The 21,110-nt window shown below is 34.6% G+C and overlaps 2 protein-coding genes across 2 annotated transcripts; one reads left to right on the top strand and one right to left on the bottom strand.

Annotated features, from left to right (window-relative positions):
• The first annotated feature begins 2,323 nt into the window (after positions 1–2,323).
• LOC306885864 (anterior gradient protein 2 homolog) lies at positions 2,324–4,160 on the top strand. Its single transcript, XM_079442657.1, has 8 exons — positions 2,324–2,371; positions 2,538–2,664; positions 2,915–2,978; positions 3,076–3,128; positions 3,244–3,320; positions 3,587–3,650; positions 3,739–3,822; positions 3,908–4,160. The coding sequence occupies exons 2-8, from the start codon at positions 2,547–2,549 to the stop codon at positions 3,955–3,957; spliced, it is 510 nt and encodes a 169-aa protein (XP_079298783.1). The 5' UTR covers positions 2,324–2,371; positions 2,538–2,546; the 3' UTR covers positions 3,958–4,160.
• A 550-nt stretch (positions 4,161–4,710) lies between these two features.
• Positions 4,711–10,428, bottom strand: LOC306884994 (tetraspanin-13-like). Its single transcript, XM_079441293.1, has 6 exons — positions 10,153–10,428; positions 8,770–8,937; positions 7,690–7,770; positions 6,853–6,966; positions 6,524–6,634; positions 4,711–5,616 (listed from the first exon to the last, which is right to left on the bottom strand). The coding sequence occupies exons 1-6, from the start codon at positions 10,213–10,215 to the stop codon at positions 5,542–5,544; spliced, it is 612 nt and encodes a 203-aa protein (XP_079297419.1). The 5' UTR covers positions 10,216–10,428; the 3' UTR covers positions 4,711–5,541.
• Positions 10,429–21,110: the final 10,682 nt, after the last annotated feature.

Here is a 21,110-nt window from a genome sequence, read left to right as displayed (position 1 = left end):
TAAAATTTTAATAATATTTCACAATATTACAGTTTTATTTTGGTCAAATTAATGCAGTCTTGATGGGAATAAGAGACTTCTTATTAAAATAAGAAAATAAGATTAAATTATTAAAATACATATTATTGTGTTATTTAATATAATGTTATTATTTTATTATATATTTTGTGCTTATTATTATTATTATATACATTTCCTGAAGGTTAAGCACCTTTGACATAAAGGTCAAACAAATAGTTGGCTTACTAGAAGCACATTCTCAGCTGTCATTTTCAGCACAATATAGGGGCAGTGAATGTCCAGCTGAAGGACAGAGAGAGAGAGAAGGAGAGAAGGATTCATTGAGTCTGAGTGGTGTTGGTTGTCGTGGAGGCCCTGACTCCATTCCACTCGGCACAAAGACGCCATTGATCCTCCGCCGTCACATTATCCCACAGCCGCTAGTGGAAAGAGGCTTTGTCAGGCCTTTGTTTCAGAGAAAGTCATTTTCAGAGATGAAATCAGCTATAAACATGCACCTCTCCAGTTCACCTGCAATGACTTGCTCCGGAAATGTTAACATGGTCTGTACTCTGTACGTTTGAGTAACTTGACAGAGGATGTTACACAATAACGTTTACAACTGTCATGTAATACAGATATCAGCAAATGATTACACTAAGAGGTCACTGGTGATGCTTTTCCTTTATTAGAATTAGTACGGAAATGAGTAGAAGTAATAAAACAAAACAAAATAAATTAAAATAAAATAATTGAAATATTATTCAAATAAAAGGTGATGCTTTTCCTTTATTAGGATTAGTATGGGAAAGTAATAAAATAAAACAAAATAAAATAAAATAATTTAAATATTATTAACATAAAAGGTGATGCTTTTCCTTTATTAGAATTGGTACAAAAAAATCATACAATAAAATAAAATAAATATTATTAAAATAAAAGGTGATGCTTTTCCTTTATTAGGATTAGATCAGAAAACTGGCAGAAGTAATAAAAGAAAATACAATAAAAAATGATGCTTTTCCTTTTTTGGGATTAGTATGGAAAAGTTGTAGAAGTAATGAATTTAAAAATAAAATAAAATAAAATAATTTAAATATTATTAAAATTAAAGGTGATGCTTTTCCTTTATTAGGATTGTTACATAAAATAAAATAAAATGTAATATCTTAAATATTATTAAAATAAAAGATGATGCTTTTCCTTTATTATGATTAGATCAGAAAACTGGTAGAAGTAATAAAATAAATTAAATAAAAATATTAAAATAAAAGGTGATAAAGGTGATGCCTTTTCTTCATTAGAATAAGTATGGAAAAATTGTAGAAGTGAATCAAATAAACATAAAAATAAAATAAAATAATTTAAATACTATTAACATAAAAGTTGATGCTTTTCCTTTACTAGAATTGGTACGGAAACGTGGTAGAAGAAAGAAAAGAAAAGATTTAAATATTATTAAAATAAAAGATCACTGGTGATACTTTTCCTTTATTAGAATTAGTATGGTATGGAAAAGAGGTAGAAGTAATGTAATAAAATAAAATAAAAGAATTGAATTGAAAAGAATTATGAAAATAAAGTGAACAATTTTTTAAAATAATAATAATAATAAAAGGTTACACAGAAAAAAAGTTACACCAAAAGTAATCTTCATACATAATCAGCCGTCTTAAGGACACGTCAGTTCTTTTGAAGGAACGGTGTTCAAGAAACTTCCTTTTGAGCGCTTCATTAAACAAATGTTTGCAAGACAAGATTTCACCAGCAAACTACAGATTGTATATAGACTATTAAGAATCCTGTATGCAATACACACCCTCTTATATTACAGAAAACAGATTATAATGCACTAGTAAGTTATAATGTCCAAATATTCATACATGCAAATAGTAGATTTACTTCAGGTGCAATTATAAATTGTTCAAAAACATACTGTACAGGTAGATTCAATTCAATGGGTTTGATGATAATATGATAAAAATATGCATCAAGATATTCATGCGTAAGAAACAGGTTTCTCATTCTAACACCACGTCATTCCTCAAATTACAAGAGCTCATTAATGTACCCCTCTGAGATCACGGATCAGAGCTCAGCCAATCACAAAAAGCCCAATCATGCTAGTCTTCAATAGCTTATCACGACTATCTGCTGACCTGTCCTTGGCGCCGAGCCAAATAAAAGAGTTAATGCAAATTTTGCTTGCAAAATAAGGCTGAATAGCATTAAAGTGCAGAATCACATTCCAGAACAGAAGAGGGGTGGGCGGAGCCTCAGGTGAACAGGTATAAGAGCCGTACAGGTGAGAGAAAGAGAGAGAGACCAGGACTCTGAGACTGAACACACTCAACAGAGAAGCCGAGAACAGGTGAGGATTCCACATTACAGGGACTTTGTGCTGCTATATTTCTCTGGAGGCTTTGCTACAGGTCGCTTTCAAGTGTGTGCAACACCATTAACCGTTGGGACTGATGTTAAAAATCATGCTTTGTCATTTCCTAACAACTATATATCGAAATATTTTGTTCTTTCAGCTTGTGACGATGCTTAAAGGAATACTCTCAGTGCTCTTGGTCCTGGTGACCTTGTCTTCTGCCATCGGGAAGCCTGAGAAGACCACTCCCAAGAAAGAGAAGAGGATTCCTCAGACTCTCTCCAGAGGTCAGCTTCATGAAAACATCCCAAAATATTGTTTTTGTAAAATGATGTTGCTTTAGTGGGCTGTTAGAATAGCATAAATGAAGCTACATATGAGTAGTAGCCTATAAAATAATTATTCTAGTTCTTTACCGTGCAAAATGCTCTCTCATGCCTCACTTTGTACAATACTGATATAGTAGCAGTCATCATCCACATTGGCTGAGTAGATGTTGGTTGTTAGGATTCATATTTGGTATTCTTTTCCTTTCAGGATGGGGTGATCAGCTGATTTGGGCACAGACATACGAGGAAGCTCTGTTTTGGTCACGATCCAAGTGAGAAATGCTTGTATTATACAGAATTATAGAATATGGTGTTCAATAATACATACGTCTGTGTGTATATTACAACTTGTTATTATCTGTTTAATAGGAACAAGCCCCTCATGGTCATCTTTCATCTGGAGGACTGTCCACACAGCCAGAGTAAGGATTGACTTTTATTTTGACATTTTCACTGTTGGTTAGTTTAAAATGCTCTGTTTTGCTTCATGTTTGTATTATTATTTTATTTTTTACATGGTTTATATTATTTTATTAGCTCTGAAGAAGGCCTTCGCTGAGGATAAAGAAATCCAGAAGCTGGCCGATGATGATTTTGTGATCTTGAACTTGGTGGTGAGTAACACTTTACCATTTGTTAACAGTTAGCCTACACTAGTTCAAATATTTCTAAAGCATTCATTAATCTTAGTTCATGATAATTCCATTATCCTCTAATACGAAATTAAACACTGTAAATTAATAGGCCTATTACTCAATGGCTAACATTTTTATTTGTATAAATATTTGTATTAACTAACATTAACAAAGCTTTATAAATACTGCAACAGAAGTAATGCTCATAGTTAATGTATAATGCAGTCTGTGTATTAATCTTACAGTATGAGACCACAGATAAGCACTTGTCTCCTGATGGCCAGTACGTTCCCAGAATCCTCTTTGTTGGTGAGTTGATTTAATCATGACTGATACATAACTAATGCTACACATTATGAAGTATGCATAAATGATTCATATCCAACGTGTACTCCAGATCCCTCCATGACTGTTCGTGCAGACATCACTGGCCGCTATGCTAACCGCCTGTACGCATATGAACCCGCCGATATGAAACTCTGTAAGTCTGAAAGCTGTTTTAATGCCAAAATGAGTTATTTCACGTCAACAAACTAACAGCTCCATTCGTTTGGTTTTGTTTCCAGTGTTGAGCAACATGCAAAGAGCCTTGAAGTTTCTGAAGACAGAGTTGTGAACACAAAAGCCCAGTCTTTTTGTGCACCGTAAGGATTTTACTTCCCTGAGGGTCACTATTATTCTGTCATTTGTTTACTGACGGCATGAAACGCACTGTAAAGCCCTGTACAAAATTACAATAGTTCTTTGAGTAGATTGTTACGACTTCAGGCTTTCTTTCATGTTTTTTTTTTTCCAATAAATGAAGTTGTTTGAAAATGTCGTTTCTCCTGGTAATTTGTTTATGCTGTTATATTCGCACCGTTTATTCAAAGCAGAGGCCATGTGGGTTTTCCAGTTAAAGGGACAGTTCACCCAAAAATAAGAAAAATGTCATTACTTACAAGTTGTTCTAAACCTGTGTGAGTATCTTTCTTCTGCTGAACACAAAATAAGATATTTACAAGAATGTTGGTGTCCAAATAGTTGCTGGTAGCCATTGACTTCCATATTATGGAGAAAAAAAATACTATGGAAGTCAATGGCTACCGCTAGATAGTTTGTGTACTGTTACTTTAACGGAGTCCGGCTAGTATCCTGGTGGGAGGAGTCAGAGTAACTGGCAGCAAGTCTTATTGTTGCCTGGTTACTAGCTGCTTTTGTTATACAATGAGCGCTTGGTTTGTGTGTCAGTCTCTGATTGGTTGGAGGTTGGAGGAAGTTGCTCTCCTGAAATACTCCATTAAAAAGGATTTCAGACAATAAAAGCATTAGCCATAAGTAATGCAGAAACCCAACAATTAAGTTATACAAAGGCAAAACTGGCCAAAGTACAATTGTGTCCTCAGGGTCTTTATTTTTTTTTCTGATTTCAAATGCTTGAGAGCGTAGTTCACAGAACCATTGGATATAGATGTACATTTTAATGAGGAATTCATGCAAGAAGCTAAAACGATACACAAAATCAAGTTGGTAAACTAAGTAACACACACATAATGGAAAATTAAATAAGCAGATAAATATGTAATATGAAATCTGAGATCATTAAACAGTGCTCAAGAAAACATTCTATCACTTTTTCAATTTGCATTTTCATACTAATCATGAAGTCCAGTAGTGTATCTAGCATTCTGACAATTTTTTTTTGCATTATAGTGATTCCGAGCAACTTCAGTTTAACTATCATTTGTGCTAATATTGATAACGTGCATTTAATATAAGAAATTGATGTGGAATTGGTATGGATACTTTTTGATATTGTCAGCATATATAAACTGTCAACATAAATAGTGTCATGCTCACACACTGCATGTTTGATCACAGCAGCTCATTTTCTGTTAATGTTTTTACCACATAAAACTCTTAACATAAAATCAAGTGGTCTTTGCTGTTTAGCCCATTAGTGTAGCTGCTGGATACTGGTGTTTGGTGTTCTGTTCTTTCATTGAGAGGAACTCTTCAAGCATAAGTACAACCTCATAACGTACAGTACAGTGCTGTCACACTGTACTCTTGAAAAATCAAGCACATTAATATATAGCAGCAAGAACACACAGGCTGGCCTCCTCTTCAGTAAAAGCAAACGCACACTCTCTTTAACAGCTCCAATGAGAAATCCAGTGGTCAGACGACAAATCCAGAGAATTCATCATAAGGATCAAACCTACAGGAAGGCGCTGGGATTCGCCCGTGGGTCCTTTTGGTTTCTGTACCTGTATGTCAGCCAAACTCCCAGGATCTGAAACAAGCAGGAAACTTAAAGTTAACCATTTAAAAGTATAGTTCACCCAAAAATGAAACTTGTAGATGAGGTTGTTTCTTTATCTGAACAGATTTGGAGAAATGTAGCAATACATCACTTGCTCATCAATGGATCCTCTGCAGTGAATGGGTGCCGTCAGAATGGGAGTCCAAACAGCTGATAAAGAACATCACAATAATCCAGAAGCAATCCACATGACTCCAGTTCATCAATTAATGTCTCATGAAGCAAAACGCGGTGTGTTTCTAATAAATCCATCAAGGCTTTCAAGGTTCTTTCAATAATTTAAAATAACTTTCTCCAGTGAATAGTGCATCCCCTGTCCTCCCAAAACAATAAACACCAACATCTTGGTTCACAATTATTTTGGACCGTTTTCACTTGTAAACTATGCTTGATCTCTGCATATTTCTCTCCTGATTCAGACGAGCCGACTTTTTCACTGGACATAGCAATTTTATGGATAGAGGTCTCATGTTTTAGCTGGAAGCAACGGTTTTAAGTTAAACAGGTCTTAATGAACTTCAAAAGATGTTAATTGCTGGACTCAAATCATGTGGATTGTGATGTTTTTATCAGCTGTTTGGCCTCTCATTCTGACGGCACCCATTCACTGCAGAGGATCCATTGGTGAGCAAGTGAGGCTAAATTTCTCCAGATCTTTTTTGATGAAGAAACAAACTCCTCTACATATTGGATGGCCTGAGGGTGAGTACATCTTCAGCAAATTTCTGGGTAAACTATTCCTTTAACATGTTTTCTGTACTAGTCTTTCTCTTTTAAGATGCATGACAATGAGGAAAGATCCAGAAAACATTCTGGTTGTGAAATTCAGTGAAGAATTTGAAAGAAGAGAAAGCAGGGGTTAGTTTAGCAGGCTGACCTCAGTGAAGCTGAAGAAGAGGCCGATCCCTCCGACGAAGCGCAGCACCTCGCCGGCATGCTCCAGTATCTTTGCTGCACATGTGGTGCAAGTGCTGTAATGAAAGCAGGGCTGCACAAGGGCAAAAAAGACATTGACAAGAGCACCAAGTTATTATAATAGAACAAATTATGTCATTGCCTAACATGTCACACACTTGCAGTTTGTTATGCTATCATCAGCATGCAAATTAGTAGCACAACCATTATCACCCACATAGGTGTCATTTATATCTTTCAGCACATGCAATGCTACAGGAACATAACTAAAGCACAATCAGAGGAAATTACCGCGGCACAGCTTCCATTGATATCCATGTGAGAGAAACCACAGCAGTTCAGACTCTTCTCCAAGTCCCTCTGAGTGGTCAGAGAGTTATTCCAGCCCACCTCCAACAGGTGATTCTACACACAGGAATAAAACTCATGAGAAAACACAACATGGAACAATCAATAAAAAGCAAAAGACTCTGTTTATACAGATCTGAGTTGGCAGGTTTAGCAAAAAAGTTAATTTTAGACCATTTATTGGGAGAACCAAATATATGTCTATTTTTATATATATACACCATTCCAATGTTAGGGACAGTGAGATTTCTGATGTTTTTGAGTCTCTTATGCTCACCAAGGCTGCACTTATTTGATAAAAAATACAGTAAAACAGTAATAGTGTGAAATAATATTATCATTTAAAATAACTGTTCTATTTGAATATATTTTAAAACATAATTTATTCCCGTGATGAAAAGCTGAATTTTTAGCGTCATTACTCCAGTCTTCACATGTCCTTCAGAAATAATTCTAATATGCTGATTTCTTATTCTTATCAAACTGTTGAAAACAGTTGTGCTGCTTAATATCTTTTTTCAGGATTTTTTGATAAATAAGAACAGCATTTATTTGAAATAGAAATCTTTTGTCATATTATAAATGCTATAAATACTTATTGATTTACTTTTCAATTTAATGCATCCATGTTGAATTAAAGCATTAATTACTTTCAAAACAATTGTATTGACCCCAACGTTTTGAATGGTACTTTATATTTGTAACACATTTATAAGACTGAAGAGCACCAGAGTGGATTAATATGTGAATATTAAAGTGAAGTACAGTAGTCAGTCTTACCTGTTGCTCTTCATTGATAGCCAGACACGCACTGGACACTGAAAACTGAACTACAAACACCAGGAACAGGACGATCATGTACTATTGTCAATGAATTAAGAATTTAAAACATCAAATACAATGCAGAAACATTCAGAGTAATTTAAAAAGAGAATTCTTCAGCAGAATTTAAAAAGTTCTGTATTAAATATCAGAAATTTCAATAAAACCAAATTAGATTCAACAAGGCATAAAGTAAATTAAGGCACTTTTGGTGGTTGTTTGTGGTTTTTCTCTTGAAAAGAAATGGCAATGACATACAGAATTGTATTACGCTGTAAGCTATGCTTAAAATACAAACATGACCTATTTTATGTTTTATTGAGTATGAAATGTAATATACTGAAATAGTTTCCTATTATTTACTATTAGACTACTGGTACAATCATGCAATCATTCCTCCCTGACTAACAGTGTGTAATCATATAGAAGCTTCTTCCAGGACATTTTAGTAATGGCCCAAATTCATTTTGGGATTAATTCATTTCATTTCATTTGAGAGCCTTTTTTTACATTGCAAGTGGTACACTGTTGTGCACACTCATTTGTCATGTTAACTGCACCACTCTATGGTCACAGAGTGAAATGCATTACATGAGCAGATCATAATCCTGTCTCATCTCCAAAAGCAATGAAGAAAAACACAGAACATATCATGGAATACAATGCAAAGACCTGACATATTCAACGCACCCACTGTTTTGTTTGCATGAGGCCATTTAAAATACTTACATGAACATTTAGAAACTTTTTGATACATTAGAAAGAAAATCTATATAATTACCTAGCTATTTTGTTCAAATTAATCATTTTTTGACTGATTACACAGTTTGTCTCCAGCGGTGTCCAGTTTAAGAGGAAGAAACTGGACACTTCAAGCATGGATACAAGAAAAAAATGAGGATTGATACAAACCGTTTTACATGCATCACATCGTTAACTTTCAGACCCTAACATTATTATTGCAAAAGTACAGTTAAAATGATTTATTCATTCAGCATTTATTCAAACCCCCAACAAATGAGATGTAGTAAAGGATACAAAGAACAGCAGAACCTGGTGGTGCTTCATGGCACCAATAAGTCCAGCTAGGGCAACAAAGAAGAGGAAGACCCCTACTCCAATGATGCCACCCACCACCTGGAAGCTCGACACCAACCCAAAACACTTGCCCCAGGCGGCGATGCCAATCATCAGCAAACTAACCATCTGAAGACAGGGAGGAACAGGACTGTTAGTGTTAAGTAAAACTATTAAAAATAGTTTTAGTGGAATTTTTTTTTGAAGTTAAAGACATAAAACACATTTAGATGGAAAACCAAATTTTTGGACAAATTTAAATGAAAACTAGAAATGTTTCCTTGGAAACTAAGTGAAATAAATAAGTTGAAGTAAAGTTACTAAAAGTAAAACTGAAAGCTAAATATTAATGGAAAAAACCTAATAAAAATGTCAAAAGCATTAAACTGAAAATATAATGAAAGCCTGACCGAAAGCCAAATCAAAAATATTAATAAAACTATTATAGTCCTTCTCAGGAGGTTCCACTTTATTTTATTATACATAAGTGTTTTGATTTTTAATATTTTATGCATTACATTTTCCCGATTCAAAAGGAGACATGCCCTATAAAATTCAGTTAAGTGGTCAACTTTTTTTTTTCCAAAATGTTTTTAATAATGACGACAGATTCTTAAATACCTAGTTATAGGAAAAACTAAAAGTTACTAATTGATAGACTAATTAAATGAAACACACACACACACACAGTTGAAGTTAAATCTATCAAATAATGTGACTAGGTTCAGGTTCCTGTTAATTCTGTCAGTGATGATTCATGGGAACACAAATGGCAGGCAAATGGCACCGTTTTCTGCGAATGGCCCAACAACAGCTGTGGTGCCACTTGAGCAATAAAACACAAGCACACATTATAATACAAAATGTTTCAGCCTATTCATTCCTTAAAGCAGAAATGAGTGTTTTGAGGTTAGTCCATATAGCTCTCATTGACCAATAAAGAGAAATGACATATTAAGTAACAAGAGTATGGTGATAATAATGTTTTCTTTCTAATCTAATGCAAATGGTGAGCGCAGACAAGTGCTTAATCAGCACTCAATATCAGCTCCAGACTAATGAAGCAGGATATCTGCATAAGTAGAACAAAAGCAGGATGTGACTTTGCCAAAACAGACGAGTTGCGAGGAAACCGGGATGTTATTCTGAAACCAGAACCGCTCATCGGCCTCATTCCACACAAAGAATGTCTCTAAATAATTCACATGAATCCCGAGACACAGAGCACTGCAGTACAGCCACACAGAAACACCTCTTGTATGAGTATTTGTAAAGCAGATGCCATGATAAAGGCTGATAAAGATGTTCCATATGGTTGCTTCCAGTCTCGCGTTGGTTACTCACAACATAGAGGATGTTGAGCGCGCACAGGGAATTCTTGGAGCAGGTGAATCCAGCGCAACCCATCTTGAATATTGTTTTTTTCCGGACAAAAGCTTTCACCCGTGTAAATTTATGTCTCTGGAAATGTCAGTTACATGACAAGCAAATCGAACAATTTAAGAGACGAATTTTTAGTTGAGCAACGAGAAAATAAGACGCGTGTGGTTCAGACCAATTCACAGTGAACGCTGATGCGCGAGAGGTTGCCAGATCTCCAAATAAAACCCTTCCTTTTTTGGATGAAGGCGAGCTGCTTAGTGTTTTCAAGCCTAGTGGATTTCGACTGCAAATGTAATAATAGGCTATAATAGTTGTTTGTGTTCCTGTATATAAAATTACTCGATTGCACAAAATGGATGCACAATAGTTATGCTATAGCAATTCTTAGCTTTCTCCCCCCTTGGACTGTAAATGAAAACACACGTTTACCATTGAACTAACAAATTGTATTTATATGATTTAACTTATATAATTTGTATGACTATAGTTATGTATAAAGTAATATATAATGCATTATATATTATTTTAATTAATATAATGAACTATTTTATAATTTGTAGGCTACTTTAGAATTAGTTTATTGCATTATGAATATGCTGCATAGATTATTTAAAATAAATACTGGTACTGGTGCCCTCTCACTAATAGGTTCCTCTGACGGGCTCCTTTCCAAAACTACAGGAGCAAATTAATAATAATAATAAAATGAAATAACAACAACAACAATAACAAAAATAACAATAATATGCCTAATAATAACAACTCATTACTCATTTATATCTTGTTTTTCTTTTGACACGCTAAAAACAATAATTTTCCAATGAGTCAGATACCATAACAAAATACCAAGTTATATTTTTATTCTCATAAAATATTTATACACATTTTATATGCGTAAGTTCGACATTCCAAGGAGGCTTTCCTCAGACTTGGCAACCATGTACGGAGGCGGGACTGGCCAGTGATTGGTCAGTTTTGCTTGAATAATGATTGACTGTATTCACACAGTTTGTGTTGAAAGAAAATATTATATGGATATTTTTACATTAGGTTTAACTTTCTTCCATCCTTTTTTTCACCTTAATTAATGTGAAATGTATTATAGGTGGGCCAGGACTTTTTGTCAGAATTTTTATATTTAATTAAATACAAGTTGACCTTTGTGACAAAATGCCTCATGTCAGTGTATGAAATAATTTGTCACAATGGAAACTAGGCTACTATTAAACAGCCCATTATACGTTTTTAAGAATTTAAACAGTCAAATATTTATGAAACACAACAAAAAATAAAAGATAAGATTCTTGTCTGAAGATGCTAGTATGATTTTATTGCGTTCACTTGTTTATCACACATCTAAAATGTAATGATTTTTTTAGGAATTAAAAGGTTTTGAACTACCATTATATATATTATATAACAACTAGCTCTGGTATCTGCTTTAGAGCTAAATAATGTAGCATGCGTTATAGATGACCTGAAGTAATATAGGCTAATGCATAATATAAATCACATCCCAGGAGCAAATGCATAAAAATATAACTCTAAATTGGGATTATGATTAAGTTTTAGATTCAGCATATAGACCTTTTCACTGTAAGGGATAGTTAGTTGTTTTTCTTTCTTCTGTTGAACATAAAAGAAGGTATTGTGAAGAATAGTAACCAAATTGTTGATGGTAGCCACTGACTAATGTAGTATGAAGAAAAAATACTATGGCAGTCAATGGCTACCATCAAAATAATTTATTTGTATTTATTTATTTTTGGACTAAACCTTTAGCTATATGATCTGAAACATGTTGCGTGCGTGTAAATTCGTCTTTAATAGATATGCTGATGCAGTCACCAGAGGGCTGCTCCAGTCAAGAGATAAAGAGAGATGAAGTAAAGCTGACCCGCCAGTGAGAGAACAGAAGCGGGATGTGGTCAAATCTCACTTACACACTCAGAGTCTACGGGATGAGAAATTGCCTTCTGAAGTGCTTGTTTTAGCTGAAATGGAAGAGTGAAATTGTAAAGATTATATGAAAGGTATGTGAAGGTCTTCATACTGCAAATGTTACAATCCTGTTTTCAGTCATACTGGTCGATGTACAATAAAGCAAACAAAATGCACAATATCTGCCATGCAAATTCAACCTAACTTTATTTTATCAGCAAGTTTCTGCCATTTTTTTCAACAGCGGTTTAATCTATTGACCACTAGGTGGCAGCAAAGTCATTATCTGTTTTTGAAGACGTCCTCCTGAGCAGTTATTTTAGTATCTTTGAGATACTATTATAGTTTTTATTAATATTTTGAATTGCTTTTTATTTTTTTTTGTTTCAATTTTCATTATGTTTCAATTTTTTTTTTGTGTTTTTGCCATTTAAAAAATGTCTATATAATGTATTTATTTTTTAGTTTGATTTATTTTAGTATATCAAATTAAACTAAATTAATTGACATGTTATTTCGACAAATATCTTAAATAAAATAAGTAAATAAATAAGTTTTTGTATATTTTATTTTATTTCCATTCTTGTTTATTTTTTATTTTAAGTAATGATTTTTTTTATGGATTTATTTTTTACTTAATTATAAAACCATGGCCAGGAATACCACTTTCATTTTCAATTTCTCAGCAGAGAAACCCCCCACTTAGTTAAACAAACACACATTACATATTTAATTACCCTCTATATGGCAAAAAATGGACATGACACCTGGCTAACTCCTGATGGTCTTGTCAGTGTTGTTAATGGCGTTAAAAGCAGCGGATATTAGTCTGACTGGTGGCTTTTTTCTTTAAGATTCACCAGACATTGCAGATGTCACAATATCTCAGCTTCTTGATTGTGATGCTGCTGTTGTGAACTCATTATCACCTTTTTATTTCTTCAGTTCTGCAGATATAAAATCACAGAGAGAAAAAAAAGTGATAAAATGGCCCTGTTTTCTGATCTCAATATTAAAGTGCGATGATTGAAGAGCACATTAGTTGCTGGCTTGCCCTTGAGAGGGTGATAAGTTCTAGATTTGTCACCCATACTTATTCAGCGTGTCCTATTTTAGCCACTATAAAGGGGTGCAGTAAAAAGAAATCACACTAACCGCCCTGAATCTGTCAAAATCTTGTCCACACTGCTGGCTCTAACAGAAAATCATAGCATAATCCTTGGAAATGGCCACTATTTTATTGCCTTCGAGGCAACAGAGGGAGAGAGCTTGTTCAGCAACTTGGCGAGATTAAAGCCTAAGAGTTATTTTGCCTGTCTTACAACATATAAAATTATGTCTTTCATGGGACACACATACTTAAAATAAACAATTTTAAGTCTCTTTGATCAACCACTTTAAGGATATACTGTATATATAAATATAAGTATGGGTCAGTAAGATTTTTAAAAAGAAATTAATACTTTATTCAGCAAAGATACATTAAAACGATCAAAAGGGACAGTAAAGACATTTATAGCACAAACGTATGATGGTTTCCACAAAAATATTAAGCAGCACAACTGTTTTCAACATTGATAATAATACGAAATGTTTCTTGAGCAGTATATTGGAATGATTTCTGAAAGATCGTGTGACACTGAAGACTGGCGTAGTGATGCTGAAAATCCAGCTTTACATCACAGGAATGAATTACAATTTATAAATAACAGTTCTTTTAAATTGTAATAATATTTCACAATATTACTGTTCTTGCTGTATTTTTGTATTTACCAAATAATGGCAACCTTGGTAAACATTAAAAAACAACAACAACAACAACTTTTTTTCAAAAACATTAAAAAATCATACATCATTTATATTGCTAAATACATACATTAAGCAATATATGCTGAATAAGAAATAAGCAAAAAACCTCAATAGTGCTGTCATCCAAGATTACATATTTACAGTAACCTAGTCTGCCTAAATTACAGTGAATACAGTGCCTTGCGAAAGTATTCATAGCCCTTAATCTTTTTGTTTTGTTATGTTGCTGCCTTATGTTAAACTGATTTAAATTACTTTTTTTCCTCCACATCAATCTACACTCTGTACACCATAATGGTAAAGCAAAAAACTGGTTTTTAACCTCTTTGTAAATTTATTAAACATAAAAAATTTAAATGATTCCATCGCATAAGTATTCATACCCTTGTTTGGCACAATTGAAATTTAGCTCAGGAGCATTCATATTGCTTGTAGATGTTACTACACTTTGAGTGAAGGTAACCTGTGGGAAATTCAATTGAATGGGATTTGGAAAGGCACATGTCTTAATAAAAGGTCTGACAGCTGATAATGCATAACAGAGCAAAAAACAAGCCCTGAGGTCAAAAGAACTGCCTGTAGAGCTCAGAAACAGGTTTGTGTCAAGCCACACATCTGGGGAAGAGTTCAGAAAAAAATTCTGCTTCAGTGAAGGGTCGCGAATGCATGTACCAGTAGTCTCTGTTACCCTTAATGGAAGAAGTTTGAAACAACCAGGATTCTTCTTAGAGCTGGCCTCCTGGCCAAACTGAGCAACTGATGGAGAAGAGCTTTGGTTAGAGTGGTGACGAAGAACCTGATGGTCACTCTAGTAGAGCTCCATGATCATATGTGGAGATAGGAGAAACTTACAGAAGGACAAACATCACTGCAACATTCCACCGATCTGGGCTTTATGGCGGTGTGGCCAAACTCAATCCTCTCCATTCAAAAAACACACTTGGAATTAGCAGAAAAGCAACTAAAGGACCCTCAGACTGCGAGAAACAAGAAACAAGATCTCTGGTCTGATGAACCTCAATTAAGCACCATGTTTGAAGGAAACCAGCTCTGCTCATCACCTGCAGAGTCCCAAATATAGAGATAGCCTTAATGAAAACCCAATCCAGAGCATTCAGAAGCTCAGACTGGGCAGAAGATTCACCTTTCATCAGGACAATGAACTTAAACACACAGTAAGAGTGGCTTATAGACAACTCTGTGAATGTCCTTGAATGCCCCAGGCACAACCTGGGATTAAACCCAGTCAAATATTTCTGGAGAAACCTGAAAATGTGCATCTGCCCCCATCCAACCTGACAGAGCTTGAGAGGTGAAGAGGGGAGGAGAAGAATGGCAGATAATTGCCAAATGTTGATGAGAAATGCTTGTCACATCAAACAAAAAAAAAGACTTGAGACTGTAAAGGTGCTTCGGTTAAATATTTAGTTAAGGGTATGAATACTTATGCAATGTACTTATTTAAGTTTTTTATTTTTTAAAACAAAACATGAAAAAAAAAATGATGGGGTATGAATACTTTCGCAAGGCACTGTAATTGAACAGAATGCCAGTAAAGCAATTTCCAACAGTTAAGAGTATTTTATAACTTGCGAATCTTCTGAAATAAGACCCCACTAACAGATCTGAGCCCCTGATAAAGATAAAGGATTACCACGATTCTTTCTGTGCACTTTTTTCATGCTTTTTTGATGACATGCACTGCAAGCACATTTGAAATAAACCTTCTACTACTACTGAATGAGTGTGAATTCTATGGGATGTGCCCCGCTCCATCTCTCCATGGTCCTGTAGGTTTTTTTTTATCTGGTGATGGTACATTAACGCACTCAGAAGTCCCCTGACGGCACATTCTTTCAGTTATGTCACGGCCACAGATTTTTACAGACCTGTTATATCAAGAGAGGACTTCAAAATCTTTCAGAAGGCAAGACACCATCCATTTACAATGAGCAACACAGTCTGTAGTCTTAAAAGCTCACCCTCGACCTCTCTTTCCCTCCTCTGTGCCAACATAGCTTTTGACTTGGGCCCACTAGAATAGATTCACAATATCACAGCCAGTTATAGCTGAAAAATGTATCGATACACAACATTATTAAGGGTGCTTGCTAAAGCTTAAATATATTTGAATAAACCTCCAACCTAAAGTATAAAACTTTGAATTGTAACTTGTCCTGTGCTGTTTGTGCTTCAGACCTGAATGAAACCTCAGATCATATTTTGTTGAGGAGAGGAGGCATGTATTTTACCTGGATTTTCACCATGTCACACAATAAAATTAATGAAAAATCTCATAGATTTATATTTACAGAAACCATGGGCTGTCTTGGGCCAACCATGTCAGCAATTTTTGCACAGGTAAAATACAAAAATGTATAATATATTGTTTAATGAAACACAAAAATATAAAAGATGCCATTTGTTTTTAATTTAAACTTTAGATGCTAATATATTGTACAAAATGTACTTCAAAGGACAAGAAAATACATTTCCAATGTTAAAATACATGTTTGGGGCAAGATTTTTATTTATTGATTTATTTGTTTGTTTATTTATATATTTTTTAAAGAAGTCTCTTATGCTCCCCTGCCTTTATTTGATCAAAAAAGAAACTAAAAACAGTAATATTATTACAATTCCAAATAACTGTTTTCTATTTTAATATTTTTAAAATGTAATTTATTCTTGTGCTGATTTACTGCTCAAGAAACATTTCTTATTAGTATCAATGTTGTGCTGACAAATGTTTTAGGATTCTTTGATAAATAGAAAGGTCAATCAATCAATCAATCAATCAATCAATCAATCAATCAATCAATCAATCAATCAATCAATATTTTAACTAGAAACCTTTTGTAACATAATAACATACAATTATATTTTTTTAAACCAATTTTATGTATCTTTGCTGAATGATTTATAAAAAAACTCAAACCTTTGAATGGGTGTATTTATATTATTTTATATTAAAACATTTAAATTGGCCAAAAATATATATATGAACTTATTAAAAAGTGTATTTATGTAAATATATTGTATCGCCTATAATGGAAATATATTTGTGGGCCTTTTTTTGTATATTTGGAATATACACATATTATATGGACAATGGATGTGAAACGAGCACATGATTTGATATTCCGCTTCGCTCTTTGCTGTCTTTCAACCCTCTGCTCTAAAAGGTCATTTACACCCTCCATCCTCCGAGTGTTTGTGTCTTTGGCATGCAGTGAGCGCGGGGGTGTGCATATGTGCTCGTGAACACGGTCGGCCTGACATTGAGACGGGACTCGAGGGTGATAACCGCACTCAAGGTCTTGCTGTCAAGTGCTGAGGGCTCTTGTTAATTCGTTGACAGGCGATTAGGATCAGACACTGGCCTGGTGCGTGTGGCGTAGTTTACTCATGGCGCTCTCCTTCCTTTCTGTTCTGGTTAATCTCCACTGTAGGCCGCTGATGATTTACATTAGGCTAATTTTCAGCCTAGCTTTTGAATTATGCATATACACACACCACGGTCTGTTGCCCGTTCGCATCTCATCGGTCTCTGCTCTTTGAAAATGCGCTGCGTGTGAGCGGTAATTAGTACCTTTAGCGTCGGAGCCACAGAGGTTCCCTCAAGGGAACTACGCAACTATAATGTCACTGACCTTGCAGATACTTAAATGTCTACTTGGTTTCAATACATATAGATTGACTAAAGTCAGCGGGGAGAAGAGAAATCTGTTCAGATGGGCATGCAAGGGGCTAATCTTGATGCACGAGTAATTATAAAGTCTTTTAATGCGTTGGCATGCTGCCCAATGAAGGCCTTCGGTGGGTGACATGAATGACAAACACCACATGGAGGCCACCTAAAACACATTTTAAGTAAGAAGAAACGGAAATTACTGGCTATTAACTCTAATTTGGTTGGTTCGTATGAGGACGCGTGGCTTTCAGAGCTTCTGGGATGTGCTGAATCATGGCTTGAGGGGCATATGGCTGGGTTTATGTGTGAAGCGCAAAGTAAAGTTGGCAGTACGCCGTTTACTGCAAGTCATGCCCGCGGCTCCCTCAAACTGCTTGTCTACATCGTGTGTATTGAATGAGTCGGGTGGATGAGAAACACAAGAGTTCACTCAAACAAAAGGCCAAGCCTGATGGATCTAGTTAGACAGTTAAATTCACCTGAGTAGACTTGAGATAACACTTCATGAATATAGTAGCCAATCAAACAAGTGAAAGTGAAGTCACACATCATGTCCTCAAAAGCACTGAAAGAAGCAACTGAAGCACTGTTTCAAAGTCATTATAGAGGAAGGGTGTGTGGATACTTTCAAATAAAGATGAGATTAAACAACTAAACCATCAAACATGAACAAAAACGGAGAAGATGAGATTAAAACAATACAATGCCTCAAAAGGTTGCTCTTAGTTATGCTTCAATTAAATTTCAACATTGTCTCAGATGATTGCAGAACAGTAGGATCAGTAGGAGAATTTGGCTATTAAACAAAATTAAATAATAAATTACATCAGTTTGTGTGTGTAATAACTTTGTTTGAATTTAATGAAAACTTTTACTGAGCAAGGAGAAATTAAATTGATCACAAGTGACAGTAATGTTTATAATGTTCCACAAGACTGTTCCACAAAACTTTTATTAGAAAATATATTATGTTACCATAATACGTTATAATATATTACAGTTTGCACAAAATGTTTATTAAGAAAATCAGCATATTAGAATGATTTCTGAAGGATCACTGAAAAATTGAGTAATTGTTGCTGAAATTTCAGCTTTTTATCACAGGATATATATATATATATATATATATTTCATTGCTGTCTAGGAAAAAAAATCGAGATAATCTCTTTCTTCTGGGGTTGGAATCTCTTTGTTCTGCTTTGAATTGAATTGCTGGAATATCCTTGAAATTCCCTCTAACTTGAACAAGAAGTGAACTTGCAAACTATGGTGATTTGAAATCATTATGAGGCTCTCACAGATTCAATTTATCACTCCTCTCTATTTGCTCATTATAATTTCATGGCACCATCTTTTATAATTTAGTGCTCATCATCTCTAGCAGCTTTCTTTTTAAAAACAGCCCTTTATTCTCCTGAACTTCAAATAACCTCCACACAAGTTCAGCTCGATACGTCCAGTGTTCGTTGCACTTTCACCTCATGTACCGCTGTGACCAAACTGAGGAATCACAAACCATTAACAAGACATTCTTGCAGTCGGTATCATTATAGGAAAGCTGCAATTCGGACTCTGAACCTGCAGCGTACATTTTTCCCCCCATGCATCCTCTCTGTATCATTACAGGTCTACTGGTGAAACCAGAGCTCAAATGTGCAGCAGATAAAGTCTCACTGGCATGCCGTCTTTATCAAAACTGATCAAAGAGAGAGCGTGAAAAGCACATTACACATGGCATTTCACTCTCAGCCGGTGCGTACGTGTTTGTGTGCTTGCGTGGAAAAGCTTTGAAAATGTTGTTCGCTTGAAGTGATTATTTCAGCATCATTAGTGTATCTTACGCTTTTTTTGGTCTCTCAGGAAACAGATCTAGCCTGAGGCCCTTAAGCAGGTTAAAGGGAATCAAACCCTGCGCTGATTAATTATCTGAGCTCCTGTGAAACAGTGACATGTGGAAAAGTGTGCCGTTACAGGTCCTTCTAAAAGTAGCGCTGTAGTTATTTCACATCAAACACACTGGAGTGCTAATTTGAACTTATTTTCTTTAAAATAATCCATTATTCAGCTTCCCTTTGGGTCAATTTGACTGCTTGGATTGAAGTTGTTTTTAAATCTTGATTTTTACTTTAAGAAACCCTTGCGAAGCTTTCTCAGTGTTATCCATGCAATTCATTTTAAGGAACACAGAGAGAGATTAAGATGAAGAATGACCTCCTTTTGGGATGTCGAATCACTGGGAGAAAAAAGTCCATCAATTGCTTACTGAGATCTGCCTTCTAAACTGGCTTGAAAAGTCACTAGTCATTGGCTTCACAATGTGAAGTCAAAGCCTGATGTGCAGCTCGAACATCAGGAAAACAACACACCAGCAGTTAATAAAACCATGGGAGCCTTTCTCTTTTTGCTTGATTTACTTGCTCATTGAGTTTATTATGCTATTGTATAACGATTTAGATTACTGTTATATCACTAATTACACATGAACAAAACTTTACACAATATTAACATTCTAGTAACTACTACTAACTTACAAGTAACTCTGATTAATTAATTAGTAACAGCACTCTATTAGCTGTTTTTTATCATACCAGAACTACTAAGAAACTACATACACTTGTGTATTCTTTACCCCCCAAAACCTTACAAAAACTTCAAAAAGCTTACAATAACTTGAGTCATTGCTAGGGAGTTGTCATGCTTTTCACTTTAGAATACATTTCCAAATAATTTGCAACTCCATCTGACAGATTTGGTAATACTTGAGTCATTACTAGTGGATATTCATGATCTACACTTTAAAATTAATCATGCATTATTCTCATGAATAATGTAATTGTAAATAGCTTCTTAGTTCTCTGGGAAGTATGAAAATGGTGAACAATCTGTGTATCTAAAGCTGTGTTCTTCTATAGATTTCAGTACCTAAAATTTATAACTTGTTTTGGAATGTACGTTTTCTTAACATAATCAATGTGCCATTTGTCAGTTATCAACAGAACAGAAGGGCTTTGTTAAATGTGTGGTTACACCAGCTTTTGAAAGAAATTTCAAGTGTTTTATCATAAGTTTCCTGCTAGCAGGTGCTGAGAAGATGAGAAAGAAATTTGAAGGGAACAAAATGAGATACGAAACAACTCACCTGATTATATTCAAAAGTTTTTGTTTTTTTTTTAATTATAAGATGTAAAAGAAACATCAGGGAAATAAACAAGCAAATAGCATTATAAAGAAAAAGAAGTAAATAATAGCTTTTAACATTTATTTGTATATGCTAAAGCAAATGACAGCTTTAGTTAGCAAATATTGATTATTCTAATTTACAATTAAACTTGTGAGGGTTAATCACCTGATTATCTTTTAAAATAACAAGATATCAAAGAAACATCAAGGAATAAATAACGACATATTTATAAATAAACAATACGCTATGACATTTATTTTTATATGCTAAGGCAAATGACAGCTTTAGATATCA

This window comes from Barbus barbus, assembly GCF_936440315.1.
Source record: "Barbus barbus genome assembly, chromosome: 19".
In the NCBI taxonomy this organism is placed as follows: Eukaryota; Metazoa; Chordata; class Actinopteri; order Cypriniformes; family Cyprinidae; genus Barbus; species Barbus barbus.
The sequence above is the reverse complement of the archived record's forward strand: the minus strand, read 5'-3'. Positions and strand labels throughout refer to the sequence as shown.